At 39.1% G+C, this 17712-nt stretch overlaps 1 protein-coding gene across 5 annotated transcripts in view; it reads left to right on the forward strand.

Annotated features, from left to right (window-relative positions):
* The window catches only part of si:dkey-119f1.1 (Structural maintenance of chromosomes protein 6-like), a 29030-nt gene that overhangs the window by 855 nt on the left and 10463 nt on the right, over positions 1 to 17712 (forward strand). For 4 of the 5 annotated variants that reach the window (XR_009806807.1, XM_061900623.1, XM_061900622.1 and 1 more), the window contains exons 4-17: positions 6974 to 7079; positions 10241 to 10377; positions 10740 to 10801; positions 10889 to 10969; positions 11301 to 11402; positions 14132 to 14251; positions 15313 to 15411; positions 15473 to 15619; positions 15712 to 15800; positions 15883 to 16047; positions 16115 to 16293; positions 16369 to 16570; positions 16659 to 16773; positions 17486 to 17646. Coding sequence is in view for 4 of the 5 variants with exons in the window: in XM_061900623.1 (XP_061756607.1) it covers positions 6974 to 7079; positions 10241 to 10377; positions 10740 to 10801; positions 10889 to 10969; positions 11301 to 11402; positions 14132 to 14251; positions 15313 to 15411; positions 15473 to 15619; positions 15712 to 15800; positions 15883 to 16047; positions 16115 to 16293; positions 16369 to 16570; positions 16659 to 16773; positions 17486 to 17646 (1765 nt within the window). In the remaining variant the exon portion in view is untranslated. The remainder of the gene's footprint in view (positions 1 to 6973; positions 7080 to 10240; positions 10378 to 10739; positions 10802 to 10888; positions 10970 to 11300; positions 11403 to 14131; positions 14252 to 15312; positions 15412 to 15472; positions 15620 to 15711; positions 15801 to 15882; positions 16048 to 16114; positions 16294 to 16368; positions 16571 to 16658; positions 16774 to 17485; positions 17647 to 17712) is intronic. The other variant, XM_061900625.1, reaches the window with a different exon arrangement.

Raw genomic sequence — 17712 nt, forward strand, 5'->3', positions numbered from 1 at the left:
TCAGGAAATTCAATTATCATCCATCAATTTTCTACACAGCTTGATTAAAGGCCTACTGAACCCCACTACTACCCACCATGCAGTCTGATAGTTTATATATCAATGATGACATATTAACATTGCAACACATGCCAATACGGCCTTTTTAGATTACTAAATTGCAATTTTAAATTTCCCGGGAGTTTCTTCTTGAAAACGTTGCATAATGATGACGTGTACGTGTGATGTCACGGACTGTTAGGAAATATGAGCGCTGCACACACAGCTAAAAGTCGTCTGCTTTAACCGCATAATTACACAGTATTTTGGACATCTGTGTTGCTGAATCTTTTGCAATTTGTTCAATTATAATTGGAAAAGTCAAAGTAGAAAGATGGAGTTTGGAAGCTTTAGCCTTTAGCCACACAAACACACGGTGATTCCTTGTTTAAAATTCCCGGAGGTGAAACTTTATTATCAATCAATCAATCAATGCTTACTTATATAGCCCTAAATCACTAGTGTCTCAAAGGGCTTCACAAACCACTACAACATCCTCGGTAGGCCCACTTAAGGGCAAGGAAAACTCACACCCAGTGGGACGTCGGTGACAATGATGACCCAGTGGGACGTCTGTGACAATGATGACTATGAGAACCTTGGAAAGGAGGAAAGCAATGGATGTCGAGCGGGTCTAACATGATACTGTGAAACTTCAATCCATAATGGATCCAACACAGTCGCAAGAGTCCAGTCCAAAGTGGAGCCAGCAGGAAAACATCCCAAGCGGAGGCGGATCAGCAGCGCAGAGATGTCCCCAGCCGATACACAGGCAAGCAGTACATGGCCACTGGATCGGACCGGACCCCCTCCACAAGGGAGAGTGGGACATAGGAGAAAAAGAAAAGAAACGGCAGATCAACTGGTCTAAAAAGGGAGTCTATTTAAAGGCTAGAGTATACAAATTAGTTTTAAGGTGAGACTGAAATGCTTCTACTGAGGTGGCATCTCGAACTTTTACCGGGAGGGCATTCCAGAGTACTGGAGCCCGAAATGAAAACACTCTATAGCCCACAGACTTTTTTTGGGCTTTGGGAATCACTAATAAGCCGGAGTCCTTTGAACGCAGATTTCTTGCCGGGACATATGGTACAATACAATCGGCAAGATAGGATGGAGCTAGACCGTGTAGTATTTTATACGTAAGTAGTAAAACCTTAAAGTCACATCTTAGGTGCACAGGAAGCCAGTGCAGGTGAGCCAGTACAGGCGTAATGTGATCAAACTTTCTTGTTCTTGTCAAAAGTCTAGCAGCCGCATTTTGTACCAACTGTAATCTTTTAATGCTAGACATAGGGAGACCCGAAAATAATAAGTTACAGTAGTCGAGGCGAGACATAACAAATGCATGGATAATGATCTCAGCGTCTTTAGTGGACAGAATGGAGCGAATTTTAGCGATATTACGGAGATGAAAGAAGGCCGTTTTAGTAACGCTTTTAATGTGTGCCTCAGAGGAGAGAGTTGAGTCGAAGATAATACCCAGATTCTTTACTGAGTCGCCTTGTTTAATCGTTTGGTTGTCAAATGTTACAGTTGTATTATTAAATAGAGGTCGGTGTCTAGCAGGACCGATAATCAGCATTTCCGTTTTTTTGGCGTTGAGTTGCAAAAAGATAGCGGACATCCATTGTTTAATTTCATTAAGACACGCCTCCAGCTGACTACAATCCGGCGTGTTGGTCAGCTTTAGGGGCATGTAGAGTTGGGTGTCATCAGCATAACAGTGAAAGCTAACACCGTATTTGCGTATGATGTCACCTAGCGGCAGCATGTAGATGCTGAAGAGTGCAGGGCCAAGGACCGAACCCTGGGGAACTCCACACGTTACCTTAACGTAGTACGAGGTCACATTGTTATGGGAGACGCACTGCATCCTATCAGTAAGATAATAGTTAAACCAAGACAGGGCTAAGTCCGACATACCAATTTGTGTTTTGATACGTTCTAATAAAATATTATGATCGACGGTATCGAAAGCAGCGCTAAGATCGAGGAGCAGCAACATAGATGACGCATCAGAATCCATCGTTAGCAATAAATCATTAGTCATTTTTGCGAGGGCTGTCTCCGTAGAGTGATTTGCCCTGAAACCGGATTGAAAGGTTTCACATAGATTGTTAGACGCTAAGTGTTCATTTAACTGCTCCGCAACAATTTTTTCGAGGATTTTTTAAATAAAGGGAAGGTGAGACACCGGTCGGTAGTTTACCATGAGGTCAGGATCGAGGTTAGGTCTTTTAAGAAGAGGATGAATAACCGCTTTTTTGAATGCTAGGGGAACAGTGCCCGTGGAAAGTGATAAGTTTATAATATTTAGCACTGATGGACCTAATAATACAAAGAGCTCCTTGATCAGTTTCCCAGGAAGAGGGTCAAGTAAACATGTTGTTTGTTTAATTCCATTTACACGTTGTAACAATTCCTCTAATGTTATTTCCTCAAAACGAGAGAAACTATTTTGGAGGGCAGTATCCGCCGTATATACAATCGTATCAGTGTTAATAGAACCCCGTTATAGCTGGGACGCATTGTCTTTAATCTCCTTTCCAATGACTTCAATTTTCTTACTAAAGAATTGCATAAAGTCATCAGCTGAGTGGGTGGACCTACTGGAAGGGGTCCCTTGTTGGGTTAGCGATGCTACCGTACTAAACAAAAATTTAGGATCGTTTTTATTACGGTGGATGAGATTTGAGTAATATTTAGCTTTAGCTAAGGTAAGCATGCGTTTATAAGTTATGAAACTATCACTCAATGCTTGATGGTGCACCTCAAGTTTAGTCGTGCGCCATTTGGTTCCAGCTTTCTACGTAATAATTTCTGAGCTCTAGTTTCTTCTGTAAACCACGGGGTACGCTTTTTTGGAGCCTTTTTTAACTTCAGCGGTGCTATACTATCAATGGTTTCGCGCAGGGCGTTGTTAAAGTTGTTAGTGAGGTTATCAATAGAGCCCACACACTCTGGCAATGGTGCCATTACTGAGGGCAGTAGGTCAGCAAGAGTTGTCGTTGTGGCCGTATTAATGTTGCGGCTGCTATAGCAGTTATTATTATTATTAGTTTGACGAACATGCGTCTGAACCTCGAATTTTATAAGGTAATGATCGGACAATTATGGATAAGAATGGTCAAGAGAACATGGATCCCGACCGAATGTCAACCAGCAGATTTCGGTGAGAAACTTGTGGTAAAAAGTCGCTTCTTACCGGAGATCAGCTGAGCTTGCGCCGTTCATAAAGCTGCCGTCAACTTCCCTGAGACACTGGCATCAAGACACCCGGCCGTGGACACACCCCTCTGACTATCAGGTAATGTTAAACTCACTAAAACACTAGCAACACAATAGAAAGATAATGGATTTCCCAGAATTATCCTAGTAAATGTGTCTAAAAACATCTGAATCCTTCCCAATGCTATCAATATCCTCAAACACAAATCTTTCATCCTCGCTCAAATTAATGGGGAAAGTGTCATTTTTCGGTCCGAATAGGTCTTTTTGTTGGAGGCTCCCATTAAAAACAATGTGAAGATGTGAGAAGCCATCAACATGTGACGTCATCGTCTGTGACTTCCGGTAAAGGCAGGGCTTTTCTGTTAGCGACCAAAAGTTGCGAACTTTATCGTGGATGTTCACTAATCCAATCCAATCCAATCCACTTTATTTATATAGCACATTTAAATAACAATAACGTTTCCAAAGTGCTGCACAGCCATGTTAAAAACAATTGTAAAAAAAATAAATAAATAAAATAAAATAAAAAAAGTATATATATATATATATTATGCTCCACCAATGACTGAATAAAAACAAAAAATAAATAAATATAAAAACAATAAAAACAATATAAAAACAAATATGATTAAAAACTATTTTAAAGGGTAAAATCAATTAAAACAGTAAAATAGAAATCAAAGTGTATAAAAAACACAGAGGACAACAGAGAACAGAGGACCACACAACTCACGTAGTGTTAAAAGCCAAAGAATAAAAGTGGGTCTTAAGACGAGACTTAAAACACTCCACTGTGGAAGCAGTTTGAACATGGAGCGGCAGAGTGTTCCAGAGCTTAGGGCCGACCACAGAGAAGGCCCTGTCTCCCCTGGTCTTAAGTCTGGTCTTGGGCACCACGAGCTGGAACTGGCTCTCGGACCTCAGAGCGCGCGCAGGAATGTAAATTTGGATAAGGTCCGAGATATATTGAGGTGCCAGTCCATGTAAAGATTTAAAAACAAGCAGCAATGTTTTAAAATCAATTCTAAAATGAACAGGGAGCCAGTGCAAACTGAAGAATTGGGGTTATATTCTGGCGTTTCCTGGCCCCGGTTAAAAGTCGTGCTGCCGCGTTCTGGACTAACTGCAACCGGGAGAGAGCTTTTTGGCTAATGCCAGCATAAAGTGCATTGCAGTAGTCCAGGCGACTTGAAATAAAAGCATGCACGACTTGTTCAAAAAGGTTAAAAGATAAAAACGGTTTAACCTTTACTAAAAGACGAAGGTGATAAAAACACGATTTTAAAACGCCATTGACTTGTTTGTCTAGTTTAAAATCGCTGTCTATAGTGACGCCAAGGCTGGTGACTTTGGGACGCACATCATTTTGCAATGGTCCCAAGTCAGTGAGGGCCAGACCAAAAACTAAAATTTCCGTTTTTCCCTCACTCATTATTAAAAAATTCTGGGCTAACCAAGCCTTAACGTCGCATAGACAGTTAAGAAGGGGTGTCAGGGGGCCGTGGCTTTTTGAAATCGGCATATAAATTTGGCAGTCATCTGCATAAAAGTGATAAAACACTCCATGTTTCTTAAAAATATCTCCAAGAGGGAGGAGATAAAGAGCGAACAGGATGGGGCCTAAAATAGATCCCTAGGGGACACCACAGTAAAGCGGGGCAGAAGAGGAGGTGGCGTCACTACTAAATCTTTTCAGCAAAAATATGGCAATATCGCGAAATGATCAAGTATGACACATAGAAGTGACCTGCTATCCCCGTTTAAATAAGAAAATCTAATTTCAGTAGGCCTTTAAGGATCACAGACCACATCACAACTCACGTTTAGTCAGTGGCGGGCCGTGCGTTTCCCAACTAGGCCCTCAGTGATGTCCGACTTCAATGCCCATCCATCACATCCGTTTGCTACCGCTTGTCACTTTCGGCATCTTGGGGGGTCCTGAAGCCTATCTCAGCTGTATTCGGGTGAAAGGTGGGGTAGACACTGGACAAGTCACCACCTCATCGCAGGGCCAACACAGATAGACAGACAACATTCACACTCACATTCACACACTAGGGCCCATTTAGTGTTGCCAATCAACCTATCCCCAGGTCCTTGTTTTTGGAGGTGGGAGGAAGCCGGAGTACCCGAACGGAACCCACGCAGTCACGGGCAGAAAATTGCAGGAAGAATGTGTCATCATCATGCATTATCCCGATGTAACGATACTATTAGAAGCGCTACCGAAAGCCAAATTACTATATGACGCAACCCCACACTAAACTATGAAGTGAAATAGAGGACCAAAAAAAATGGGCCTGTGGACCACAAATAGCCCGCATGTCGTGAGTTTGAGACCACTGACGATCCTCCAAGCGTAATTTTTATGCCTGTCACGCGGCCAGTAATACATGGCCACAACATAGAAATACTTAACTAAAGTGAGAGTAAGATACATACTCTGTGTCAGGATTTTTTAAATTTATTTCGTGTCCTGAGATTTATTAAATAAAAAGAGGTCAGTAGGTGAAAGTTGTCTTCTCGGAGAAAGATGAGGTAATAAAGGTCACGAGAGTCCTGTAATTTAGAATATATAGTGTCAGCTCATAACACAAACCTGAGTAGTTGTTTTTTTTTGATGTGATTTTTTACATGCAGTGTGTTTAAAGGCCTACTGAAATGAGATTTTCTTATTTAAACAGGGATAGCAGGTCCATTCTATGTGTCAGACTTGATCATTTCGTGATTTAGTAAAAAGGATTTAGTAGCGAACATAGACGATAAAGTTCGCAACTGTCAATGCTAATAGAAATGCCCTGCCTCTACCGGAAGTCGCAGACGATGACGTCACATGTTGATGGCTCCTCATATATTTACATTGAATTTAATGGGAGCCTGCAACAAACAGTGCTATACGCACCGAGAAAACGTCAATTTCCCCGTTAATTTGAGCGAGGATGAAAGATTCGTGTTTGAGGATATTGATAGCGACGTACTAGAAAAAATACAAAAAAACGCCTTTGCATTGGGAAGGGTTCCAATGTTTTTAAACACATTTACTAGGATAATTCTGGGAAATCCCTTATATTTCTATTGTGTTGATAGTGTTTTAGTGAGTTTAATATTACCTGATAGTCTGAGAAGTGTGTCCACGGCCGGGTGTTGGCGCGCAGTGTCTCTGAGGGAAGTCACGAAGCTGCAGCAGGACGAAAGCTACGCCGATTTTCGATAATAAGCGACTTTTTAACCTCAATTTTGTCATCGAAACCTGCTGGTTGACATTAGTAAATTTTCACCTCCGGGAATTTTAAACAAGTAATCACCCTGTGTTTGTGTGGCTAAAGGCGAAAGCTTCCCAACTCCATCTTTCTACTGTAACTTCTCCAATATTAATTGAACAAATTGCAAAAGATTCAGCAACACAGATGTCCAAAATACTGTGTAATTAAGCCGTTAAAGCAGACAACTTTGGGCTGAGTGTGTGCGTAGTGCTCATACTTCCTGAAACCCTGTGACGTCTTGCGTATACGTCATCATTACACGACGTTTCGAAGACGAAACTCCCGGGAAATTTAAAATTGTAATTTAGTAAACTAAAAAGGACGTATTGGCATGTGTTGTAATGTTAATATTTCATCATTGATATATAAACTATCAGACTGCGTGGTGGGTAGTAGTGGGTTTCAGTAGGCCTTTAAGGTGCTCATTTTCTGCGCAGGTGGAAAGACTGCCATCCTGACGGCCCTAATAGTTTCATTAGGTGGGAACGCACAGGCCACAAACAGAGGAGCGTCTCTCAAGGGTTTTGTGAAAGAAGGCGAAAGGTAAAAACTAGTGCTGTCAAATCATTTTTGATAAATTGAATATGATCTTTAATTAATTAATCTCTTTTTTAATATTACCTAAACAATGCAGTACAAAGAAAAACCCTCAACCTTGGGTATTTTTATTCAAAGTTATTACATTATTATAAGTGGAGATACATAATAACAAAAAATGTCTATTTAAAGTAATTTAGTGTTTTTAACAGACATGAACAGATGCAATCTGTTTTATTTACTAAAATAAAACATTACGGCATCATCAGTGCTGAAGTTGAACATAAAAAAACAGAACAAATTTTAGGCTGTAAGTATTGAATGTTGAACTTGTTGAACTTCCTTTGCTTCAGATAATATGAATTAAAAAAATACCCATCAATCACATTGCTAGCACATGTTGCCAATAGTGGTTTAAAGAACAGGTTTAACAAATATATATTTTATTTCTCACAATTACATGTTAAACTTTGTAAAACGTTTGTTGGCTTTGATTAAATTCCGTCACTGTCCATCACATATGTCTCATACAAGTACATATATCATGTCCTAAACCTTATTTAACGACAGAACATTAGGTTGTTTACTTAAACATTAAGTTATTTAAAACAACATTCTCCTTTATGTAAGTGTGCTCTGATGTGTATATATAATGTACACATAATTTTAATACATCAGCATATTTATATACAGATTTGTTTAGTATAAAAACAGCTTAATGTGGGTCAAAACACACCGAGAAGTGAAATAATATCTCCACGGCTCGTATGATAAATAGATCCGTCGTACGCTAAAAAATTTAAAGCGTTGTCTACTTCATGATAACTTTGAAACATATACTAACTTTGAAACATATACTAACTGTAAGCAACTTATAGTATGTCTACGTTTATTAATTATATTTTACTGCATTTGTTTGATTTAATTCACCCCCCAAGGATTTAAAGCTGCTAGCATCAATATTGTGACAGTGAGACTTCTTTTCTGCTTTTTTGCTGTGGCTATGTATTATTGTTGTGCCGACTGGCAGTACTATTTTTGCTCTCAGTCCGGCACAAGAAGAGTGGCAAACTTGCAGGCATGCAGAGAACGTAACATTTGAAATGAAAAATTAGATTCATGTCATTTAAAAACAAGGCTGAACTTTATTAACCGTAATTAACCCAGTAATTTGATACCCTTATAGGAGGGTTGCACATGAAAACACATCCGTTTCTGTTCTTTGCGGCTTAATTCTCACCATGGTCAAGCAGCTAAAGCGTAGCAGTAAAACAAGTGAGAGAGAGTGTAGCGTTCGATCAGAAAATGCCGTATTGCTGTTCCGTTCTTGGGTGTTCCAATCGTTCAAATAGAGAGATGGGAAAAAGATTTTGTAGAGTCCCGAAATGAGTGGTTTATTAAAGGTAATTAAGTCAGGTAAAAACGAAAGTGTGTCAAAGGGAATGGCTCTTAAAAATATCACTTTCATAATTTTGTGGAATACAATCAGACCATACTTGTGTCTGCAGCGATCACTTTGTAAAATGTTTGTTTGAATGTTTGATTTGTTTGAGAAAAACTTTCTGTGATGCAATACTTTATTCACTGCTATATTACTGGTGTTTGACAGCAGAAGTAAATGTAAAGAAAGGACACTACATCACATTAGTTTTTTGTTCTTTTGTAATATGTGGCTGCTATGCCTGAATATAACTACGAAGACCTCTATGGGCAAATAAATAACATCATGTTAAGTTCTAGTAATAAATATTGTTGGTCTAATCCAGCGTATTTTTGTTGTTCATTTTCATAACAGAAACTAACTACTTAGCTGTTTTTGTGCAGGAAAGACGATTGCTTTATTCGACACGGATGACCACATTATAGCGTCTTCGGTGATATTTGTTAGCATCAAGAAAATATCCTTCATAATATCTATTTAAATCACCATAAATGATTCCCGGGCGCGGCACCGCTGCTGCCCACTGCTCCCCTCACTTCCCAGGGGGTGATCAAGGGGACGGGTCAAATGCAGAGGAAAAATTTCACCACACCTAGTGTGTGTGTGACAATCAGTGGTACTTTAACTTAAAACTAGATGAATAAATCACTCGTAGGCTCAACAGCATATACTGAATCTTAATATTTCTCGCAAACATTGCTGAACAACAGGGACATATACAGCTAAATAATGAGACAAAATATGAAATTCACATCATAAAACAACTGCAGACATGAATTGTAGAAGAGACTAATATTAGTAGCAGGAAATCAACTTCAAACAAACTAATACTTTTTCTCATAGCAGCTCCGCACTTATGTCAATAAAATATGGTACTTAGCGATGCACAGAAATTAAACTTTGTCCTTCATGGATTAATGCTTAATTTCTGTACCCCTCACATGTAAATACATGATGTGCCTCCAATCTTTTCTTCTCTAAGTACCGTAAGTGTCAAGTGAAGTGAGGTAGCCGTAACCTCCTGGTCATGATAAATGGTTTAAATCTTTAAAAATAATAATTTTCTTAAGAGTGAAAAAATCCACTCTTTGCCATTTTAAATATTTTTTCATGATTACTTTTATATTTGCCTCTAAAACTTTCAACAAAAGCCTTAATTTGCACAGATTCAGGTAAATAAACAATAGCCTAATGGGGCTTTGACCATCTTCTGAAACCCAGAAGTGCCCGGATGTGCCTCGAGGTCACTATGGGGGGGGGGGGTTGCCCGCATATTTGGTCCTCTCCAAGGTTTCTCATAGTCTTCATTGTCATTGACGTCCCACTGGGTGTGAGTCCCACTGGGTGTGAGTTTTCCTCGCCCTTATGTGGGCTCTACCAAGGATGTCGTTGTGGTTTGTGTTGTGGTTTGTGCAGCCCTTTGAGACACGAGTGATTTAGGGCTATATAAATAATCATTGATTGATTGATTGATGATGTGATTGTAACCCACCTATTAAAAGCGTTAAGAAGTGAACTGCGTCTCAACACATCTCAGTGTGATGCGATTAAATTTTGCACTGCCACCGTTATTTAGTAAAGAAAACATTTTTGCTAAAGGACTGTGTTTCCTTGGGTTACATACATGTGCCCTATCAATGTGTTTGCTGTACTGTATGTATTTTTAGAGAAATTCTATGTCATTAACACACGAAGAGGCTAACCTGTTATTGCTTTGCTCTCCCAGCTCGGCTGACGTATCCATCACCCTGCGCAACAAAGGAAGGGATGCCTACAAATCTGACGTGTACGGTCAAGCCATCATTATAGACCTGAGGATAACCCGTGATGGAGCGAGAACATATAAACTTAAGAGCAAAACTGGTAAAAAAGAAGTTAACTACAGAGTTTTGACTTAAATCATGCCCACACAATCACTACTTTTTTGGTAGCCTTTTATTTTTGCCCCACTGTCAGTCCACAAGTATTATTCCCCCTTTACACATTTTATCATTACTAGGTCTTTCCCGGAAATTAATTTCCTTCAAATTGTACAAAATGGGGTTATTGAATCACCTGTTGCTTCGGTATGTTCTTGACAACCAGCAAACAAAAAAATGGGTGTTGACTTTTTTAATACCTGTGAATGTGTGGACATAACATTAGGCAATATTCATATTTTCACAGTACAATATGTCTCCATGCTAAAATGCAAGATAGTTCATTCAGATTATTTTTTCTTGTAGGCCATATTATCTCCACCAAAAAGGAGGAGCTTGACTCGATGCTGGACAATTTTAATATTCAGGTATGAACTGTAGTGGTGCAGGATATAGGATGCAGATTAATATTATTCATAAGAGAAATAACCTAACCTGTTATTTCCCCCAAAAAGGTCAACAATCCTGTGTCAGTTCTCACCCAAGAAATGAGCAAATACTTCCTGCACTCCAAAGGAGAGGGGGACAAATACAAGGTTTGCTTACCTAACTTTTCTTGGTGAATGAGTTTGTTCATTGAAGAAATAGATTATTTCACAAAATGATGTACACTTGTCACATTTGAAGAATATTTTTGTAATAAAGGGCAATATTAAAGAAATAAATTTTGAGAACACTAGGCAGTGTATGATTTGCTTAACAGTATAGATGTACATTTCAGTGAAAATGACTCAAAACTCAGCCAGTATTATTTAATACCATACTGGTACAAGTGTCACTGTCTGGGGCTGCATGACGGCCGCTGGCGCTCTGCAACAACGGTTCATAGAGATACTTTATTGAAGGTGTTTCTCCTTTGTTGTTCAGTTTTTCATGAAAGCCACACAACTGGAGCAGATGAAGAAGGACTTTGTGCACATCAAAACTACCAAACATGTCACTGAAGATAAAGTGGATCAACATGGTGAGGTAAGTGTCTTAAAGGAATCACATTGTAATGTTTTTCTCCATTTAAAACAATTCTTTATAGTCTACATAAGATGTAATAGTAGCTAGTTGGACAAAATTTTGCGTAGATTGTTTTACAGACCGTCTTCAAGCCGCTTTGTGACCGTCTATTCAGGGTGCGTCGATTTGTGGGCGGTCTTATTTACGTGCCTCCACTTAGAATGTGTCTTCTTTCCATCAGCCATGTTGTAGTTTTTAGCGCTACCATATCGTAGTGACAGATATAAGTTAGAACTATACTCTACTTTGTGTCAAGGTCGTTACTATGAATTTTGGGCACCCTCTACCCCATTTATTGCTACCTTCAATGTTCTTGTTTTTTAGTGTTCTTGACGGTGCCTTGTGTACCCAAATTTACTTTTTTGTATTTAGGCTATTAAAATTTCCCACTAATTACACATTTTACACCACCACATCGAACACAATTATGAGTATCTGACGAAAGTCATAATTTAGTTTCTCTGTAATTATTAACAGGGACGTAACAATATCGGAATCTCATGGTATGATATTATAAATGATAAATGGGTTGTACTTGTATAGCGCTTTTCTACCTTCAAGGTACTCAAAGCGCTTTGACAGTATTAAGACCACTGTACGATCTTATTGTGGTATATCTCCCAAAAAATACTTAAAAATTCCGGAGTGTGTAACATGAAATGGCAGGAATGTTTAGAATAAACACACTTACTGTTATTGAAGACATAATGCCTTTATGTTCTAATCATATTTATTACTACAAACAAGTATTTATAATTGCAAACAATTGTGCGGGAACACCCACTGAGTCGCTCAACGTTTACGTCAGACCAGCAGTATCTACACTATGGACATTTTTTCTCAGTTTTGAAAAGACAGTTTCTCAGAAAAGATAACTCACATTTTAACTTTTAATAATGTAAATACCTCAAAAGAATACATTTAACTTTTCTGGCTTCATCTTTTCCGAGTGATGTTAGCTTATCAAGATATTAGTAGGAGGAACTTGTCAGTAAAATCCTTTTTTTCTTTTTTTTTTTTCTTACTACCTTAAAACTTGACACAAACTGCAGTATGTGCTAGTAACTAAGAGGCCTCGGAAGGAATATTAAACAACAAATCAATGATTCAAGTGATAAACTTGCCATCTAAACAATACCCTGTTTGTAGACAAGAACTTGCAGTCATGGAAGCAAATTGAGAGCTAACACAAACTAGTGAAAGAGTAAACGAAGCTGACATCAAGGCCAACAAACTGCTGCTAACCTGCTGAGCTAACAAAAATGACTAAAGCTATAATGCCCGTGAGACTCAGACTTGGCATGCACTTGCTAATGTTACTAGGTAACAGGGTAACAGGCGCTGCCATTTGGAGGCACACTGAGACGCGCACACACTGTTCTCATATGAAACTAATCTCAACTGCATTATGCCAGATATCAACACGGTGCAGAGGGGTTAGTACATGTGCTTCACAATACGAAGGTCCTGGGTTCCATTCTGGTCTCGGGATCTTTCTGTGTGGAGTTTGCATGTTCTCCCTCTGACTGTGTGGGTTCCCTCCGGTTACTCCGGCTTCCTCCCACCTCCAAAGACATGTACATGGGGATAGGTTGATTGCCAAAACTAAATTGGCCCTAGTATGTGAATGTTGTCTCTGTGTTTGCCCTGCGATGAAGTGACGACTTGTCCAGGGTGCACCCCGCCTTCCGCCCGAATGCAGCTGAGATAGGCTCCAGCATCCCCCGTGACCCTGAAAGTGACAAGCGGTGGGAAAATGGATGGATTAGATTTAATTTTTTTTTTTAAGCACAGGGCATCCGCTAGGTCTTAAAAACTATTTATAAAAAAAAAAAGCGTTCTTAATTCCACAATTTTAATCTAAGGCCTTAAAATAATTTGCCTAAAATCTCATAAAAGTTTTGAAAGGTCTTAAAATGATTAAAGTGACTTTATATAAAACATACATAAACTTCCGTCTTGCATTTCAATATTTAGATTTTTTTTAAGGACACTAAATTGTAACTACAAAACGGAAATCCTTGAGCTGCCTGGTCGGAAATTATCGATGACCACTAGCTAGTGAGCTGTGCGCGTGCGGCGGTATGTTTTAGCTCAACATAGCAGAAGTGAAAACTTAACGAAAGCCCACAGCAATTCCTAACTTGCAAATGATGGGTAAGTGCAAGTTCAACTTTAATTTTGGCCCTCCAGATTTCCTTCATTTCTTTTGTACTTTTTTGCCAGCTGTGAGTAGGCAACAGTAGAGGATGTATTTGCATGTAAGAGCGAGTCTGTCTCACAACAAGAGAACAGAGATAAATAGGGAACTTACTGACTACAAGCTTTGGACAACAATGGCGGACTTGCACAAAGCTACCATTAAACATCTAAACATCTACCATTAAAATAGAAACCTAACATGTTGAAAAAACGTCACAGGATGTGAAAATTCCAAACGGCTTGTTTAGAATAAGTATGAAGAAAGGCCAGAATGTTTTTTAAATATATCGGCCATGCCTTCATGATATGATTTCTCATATTCGGGACTTATGCAGATCACAAATTCACAAAAACAGGTACCAATTGGTAAGAAGAGTTGGTTTTGCCTAATAGGTCCCCTTGAAGTTAATTTGTTAAATTATTGTTTTTTATTTGCTATGAAAAAATCTGCCCTCACTGTCATTGAAGTATTTGGGTGTATGTCACAGTGCTTGAAAGAACTGAAGCGGAAGTCCTTGGAGAAAGAGGAGCGCTACAAGAACCTGGCATCGCTTGATGAGTTGCAAACCAAATTGGAGGACTTACAGAAGCAGATGGCCTGGGCTGTGGTCAGATCATTTTATCCCACCTTTAAAGGGGCTGTTTGCCTTCTCTATGTGGATTCATACCTTCCAAAGTATTTTGGGCCGTATCCCGCCCACTTACTTTAAGATGTTTATTTATTTTAGATTCCATTTTTGCTTACAGAATTAAGCGTCCATTTTATTGTTAGTTTGTTTATTTAGTATAAGTAATTTATTTAACTTCCAATTACAGTACAGTAGTTAACAATTATACTATAATTGCAAACAAAAGTGTATATCCTTTTCAATGGTTACTTGCATTATTATTACTGTATATTGTGATGATTACATTACATTATAAACATTGTATAGTTGTTACAGGTTATTTTTTCAGTTTTAGAGCATAATGATGTAGACCAAAGTTGTGAGTCCGTGCATAAAGCCAAATATTTTTGAAAGTAAATTATTGCATTTTGTTCTAATGTGCGGCACCTTGTGACAACAATGTAGATTGACAGTCTTAAAATAAAATGTCTTACTTGTTACTTTCCCAGTTTTATGCATTTGTATTCATAAAATATAAAAATCCCAAATTGAATTGCAAGTTTGAAGAGAAATATTGCTTTCAGGTTTTTTCTCAGTCGTGCAGCCCTTGTAATGACGTACACTACTACTTACGTATGTAGCTGTTTGTTTCGTTGGTTAATGATAGTGTTTTGGATAGCTAACGTTAGTTATCATTGTTTGTATATTTTATCATAACATTATTTATGAGAATGATTTGCTTCTCTTAGACTGCATTTGTGTGTGCGCACGCTCCCTGCGTGCACATGTTTACGAGATGGTGTGTGACATGCCAGAACACCATACAAATTCTTCTGGTTGAATTTTTTTTTTCAATATAAATAAAAATATTGAAATATGAATGAAAAATGTACATTTATATACATGTATAATTATAACATATATATGTTCTGGTAAACAACTATAGGTTTTGTTAATTTTTTTTTTGTTGAAAAATTTTACTGTGATAAAGATTCAAACAGCCCCTTGAACTGGAGTAGGTTTAGTATGTGTCTAAATGTTGTGGATTTGGTGATTTACAGGTAATTGAGATGGAGAAAGAGTTGGAGCCGATGAAAGTGAAGCTGCAGTCGGACAAACATACGACTGCAAAATATGATGAAAAATTGAAAGAATGGAAGGTAATGATTGCCCTGCACTTTTCTGACATGCATACAAAGTTCTCATCCAATCCGATTGTAGAACAAGGTCAAGGACTCCGAGAAGAAGTACAAACAAATCCAGGAACAGTTGGAGGTGATCACACAGCAGGTCCAGGAGCTCCAGCCTAAATGTGCTGAGCTCAAGGCCAATACCCAAAAACAAAGCACTCTTTTCAAGTCCAGTGAGGTCAGTGTTGTCATTACTAGCTTTTTCACAAGTTTAAATTATACTTTAATCTTTATAGTACTAAATCTAAAAGGTTTTTTTTTGTGTTCTAGGTCACCGTCCATAGATGCAAGGCTAACCTGAAAGCTTTAGAAAAGGACAAGGCCCAGTTGTCCTCCAAGATAAATGATCTCAGGCTAAAGTGTGGCCCCTGATGACACATTTAGTTTTATTCAAAATGTAACATGAATAATACAGTATTATCATTCTATTGATCTATCCAGCATCAGTCAGATAACGGGGTCAGAGAGAAAGGCCAAGGAGGAGCGAATGCAGCAAATACAGACCGACCTAGAAGATTTGATTCACCAGATCTCCACTCTGGATCAGCAAATTGATCAGTATCAATACGCCTACAGTCGTGCAAGAGAGGAACATGGAAAGATAAGGTGAGGTCTTATAAACTAAACATTATTTATAAATACTTACAAGCACCAAATGCAAATATGCCTTCAGGAAAGAGCACAACATACTCAGGAATTCAATAGAAGCCAACAGTAAGCACTTGCACACCATGGAAGGCAGTCGATCTAATCGTCTACGGCGGTTTGGGGAGCAGATGCCCGCACTGCTCAATGCCATTGAAGATGCACATAAAAAGGGCCAATTCAAGCACAGACCTCGAGGACCCCTGGGTATGACTTGTTGGCCAATTGTGTGAAACATTTCTTTGCATGCATCTCTGTCATGTCCATGCCTTTCTGCACTAGGTTACCTTATCAACCTGAAGGACTCTGAGCTTGCTCTTGCCATAGAAGTGTGTCTAAAAGGTCTGGTAAAGGCTTTCACTTGTGACAACTACGAGGATGAAAAAGTGCTAAAGGGACTTATGGATAAAGTGTTTACGGCTGGGCGAAGGCCTCCAATCATCACCAGCCAATTTTCCCCACATGTCTATAATACAAGCAAGCGGTAGGGGCAACAGTGCTACTGAGAATATTGGAAAACCTGGCACTCAACATTCCAATCAAGAGTTCATTGTTTCATTTGTCTCTTCCAGGGCTGTGAATCACCCAGTATATCCATCTGCGCTTCAAGCTCTAGAAATTGAGGACCCGGTTGTGGCCAATTGCCTGATTGACCAGATGAATATCGAGTGCATTTTACTCATTAAGGTAATAAACCCTAAAGCAGAACAATTTAATGGCGGACCCGGGAATATTATCGGACTCATTTTGAATTCAGTTCAAAATTTTGGGAGAGAATACATTTTTTTACTGCAGATTTCCAAAAACTCTAAAGTGATGTCTTAAAGATATTTAGTTTTTTTGCTTAATTGAAAACATTTTTCTCCAGAATTTATAACTGTAACAAAAAATAAGAGACCGAAAATAAATGGCTACTGCAGTGTAAGCTCATTCTCATGAATATCCATCCATCATCTTCCGCTTATCCGAGGTCGGGTCGCGGGGGCAACAGCCTAAGCAGGGAAACCCAGACTTCCCTCTCCCCAGCCACTTCGTCTAGCTCTTCCCGGGGGATCCCGAGGCGTTCCCAGGCCAGCCGGGAGACATAGTCTTACAAATGAATAATATTGAAATACTAATAATAATAACAATAGTGTAGGCCGAAGTTCGGTACTTCGTTTTTTAGAATTATGCTCCCCATAATAATTTAGTTGAATAACCATGCTCGAAAGGAAAATGGGCATAATGAAACCATTTTTTTTTTCGCAGTGCTTTAGTGACTCAAGAGACTCGCTGGTTTATTGAGAAGAGGCACTAATTGGAGCATTTACTGAGAATTACAGCTTTACCTTTCTAGTTTTTGCTGGGCACATGTCTTTTAACGTACAAGCAAGTTGCATTTAAGATTTTGTGTGTGTAGAATTGCACTGAGGCCCGACAGGTGATGCAATCCAGACACCCTCCTCCCAACTGCCACGTGGCCTTCTCCAAGGACGGCGACCAGATTTTTACTAATCGCATTTATACCGCCGAACAGACTCGAGCCAACCACCTTTCTAAGGATGTCGAGGATGAGATACGGTATGTCTGTGTGTGTGCGTGCCCAGTAACCATCTACTTGGCCAAACACATCTGCTGGCATAAATG

The sequence above is a fragment of the Nerophis ophidion genome, linkage group LG05, assembly GCF_033978795.1.
Source record: "Nerophis ophidion isolate RoL-2023_Sa linkage group LG05, RoL_Noph_v1.0, whole genome shotgun sequence".
NCBI lineage: Eukaryota > Metazoa > Chordata > Actinopteri > Syngnathiformes > Syngnathidae > Nerophis > Nerophis ophidion.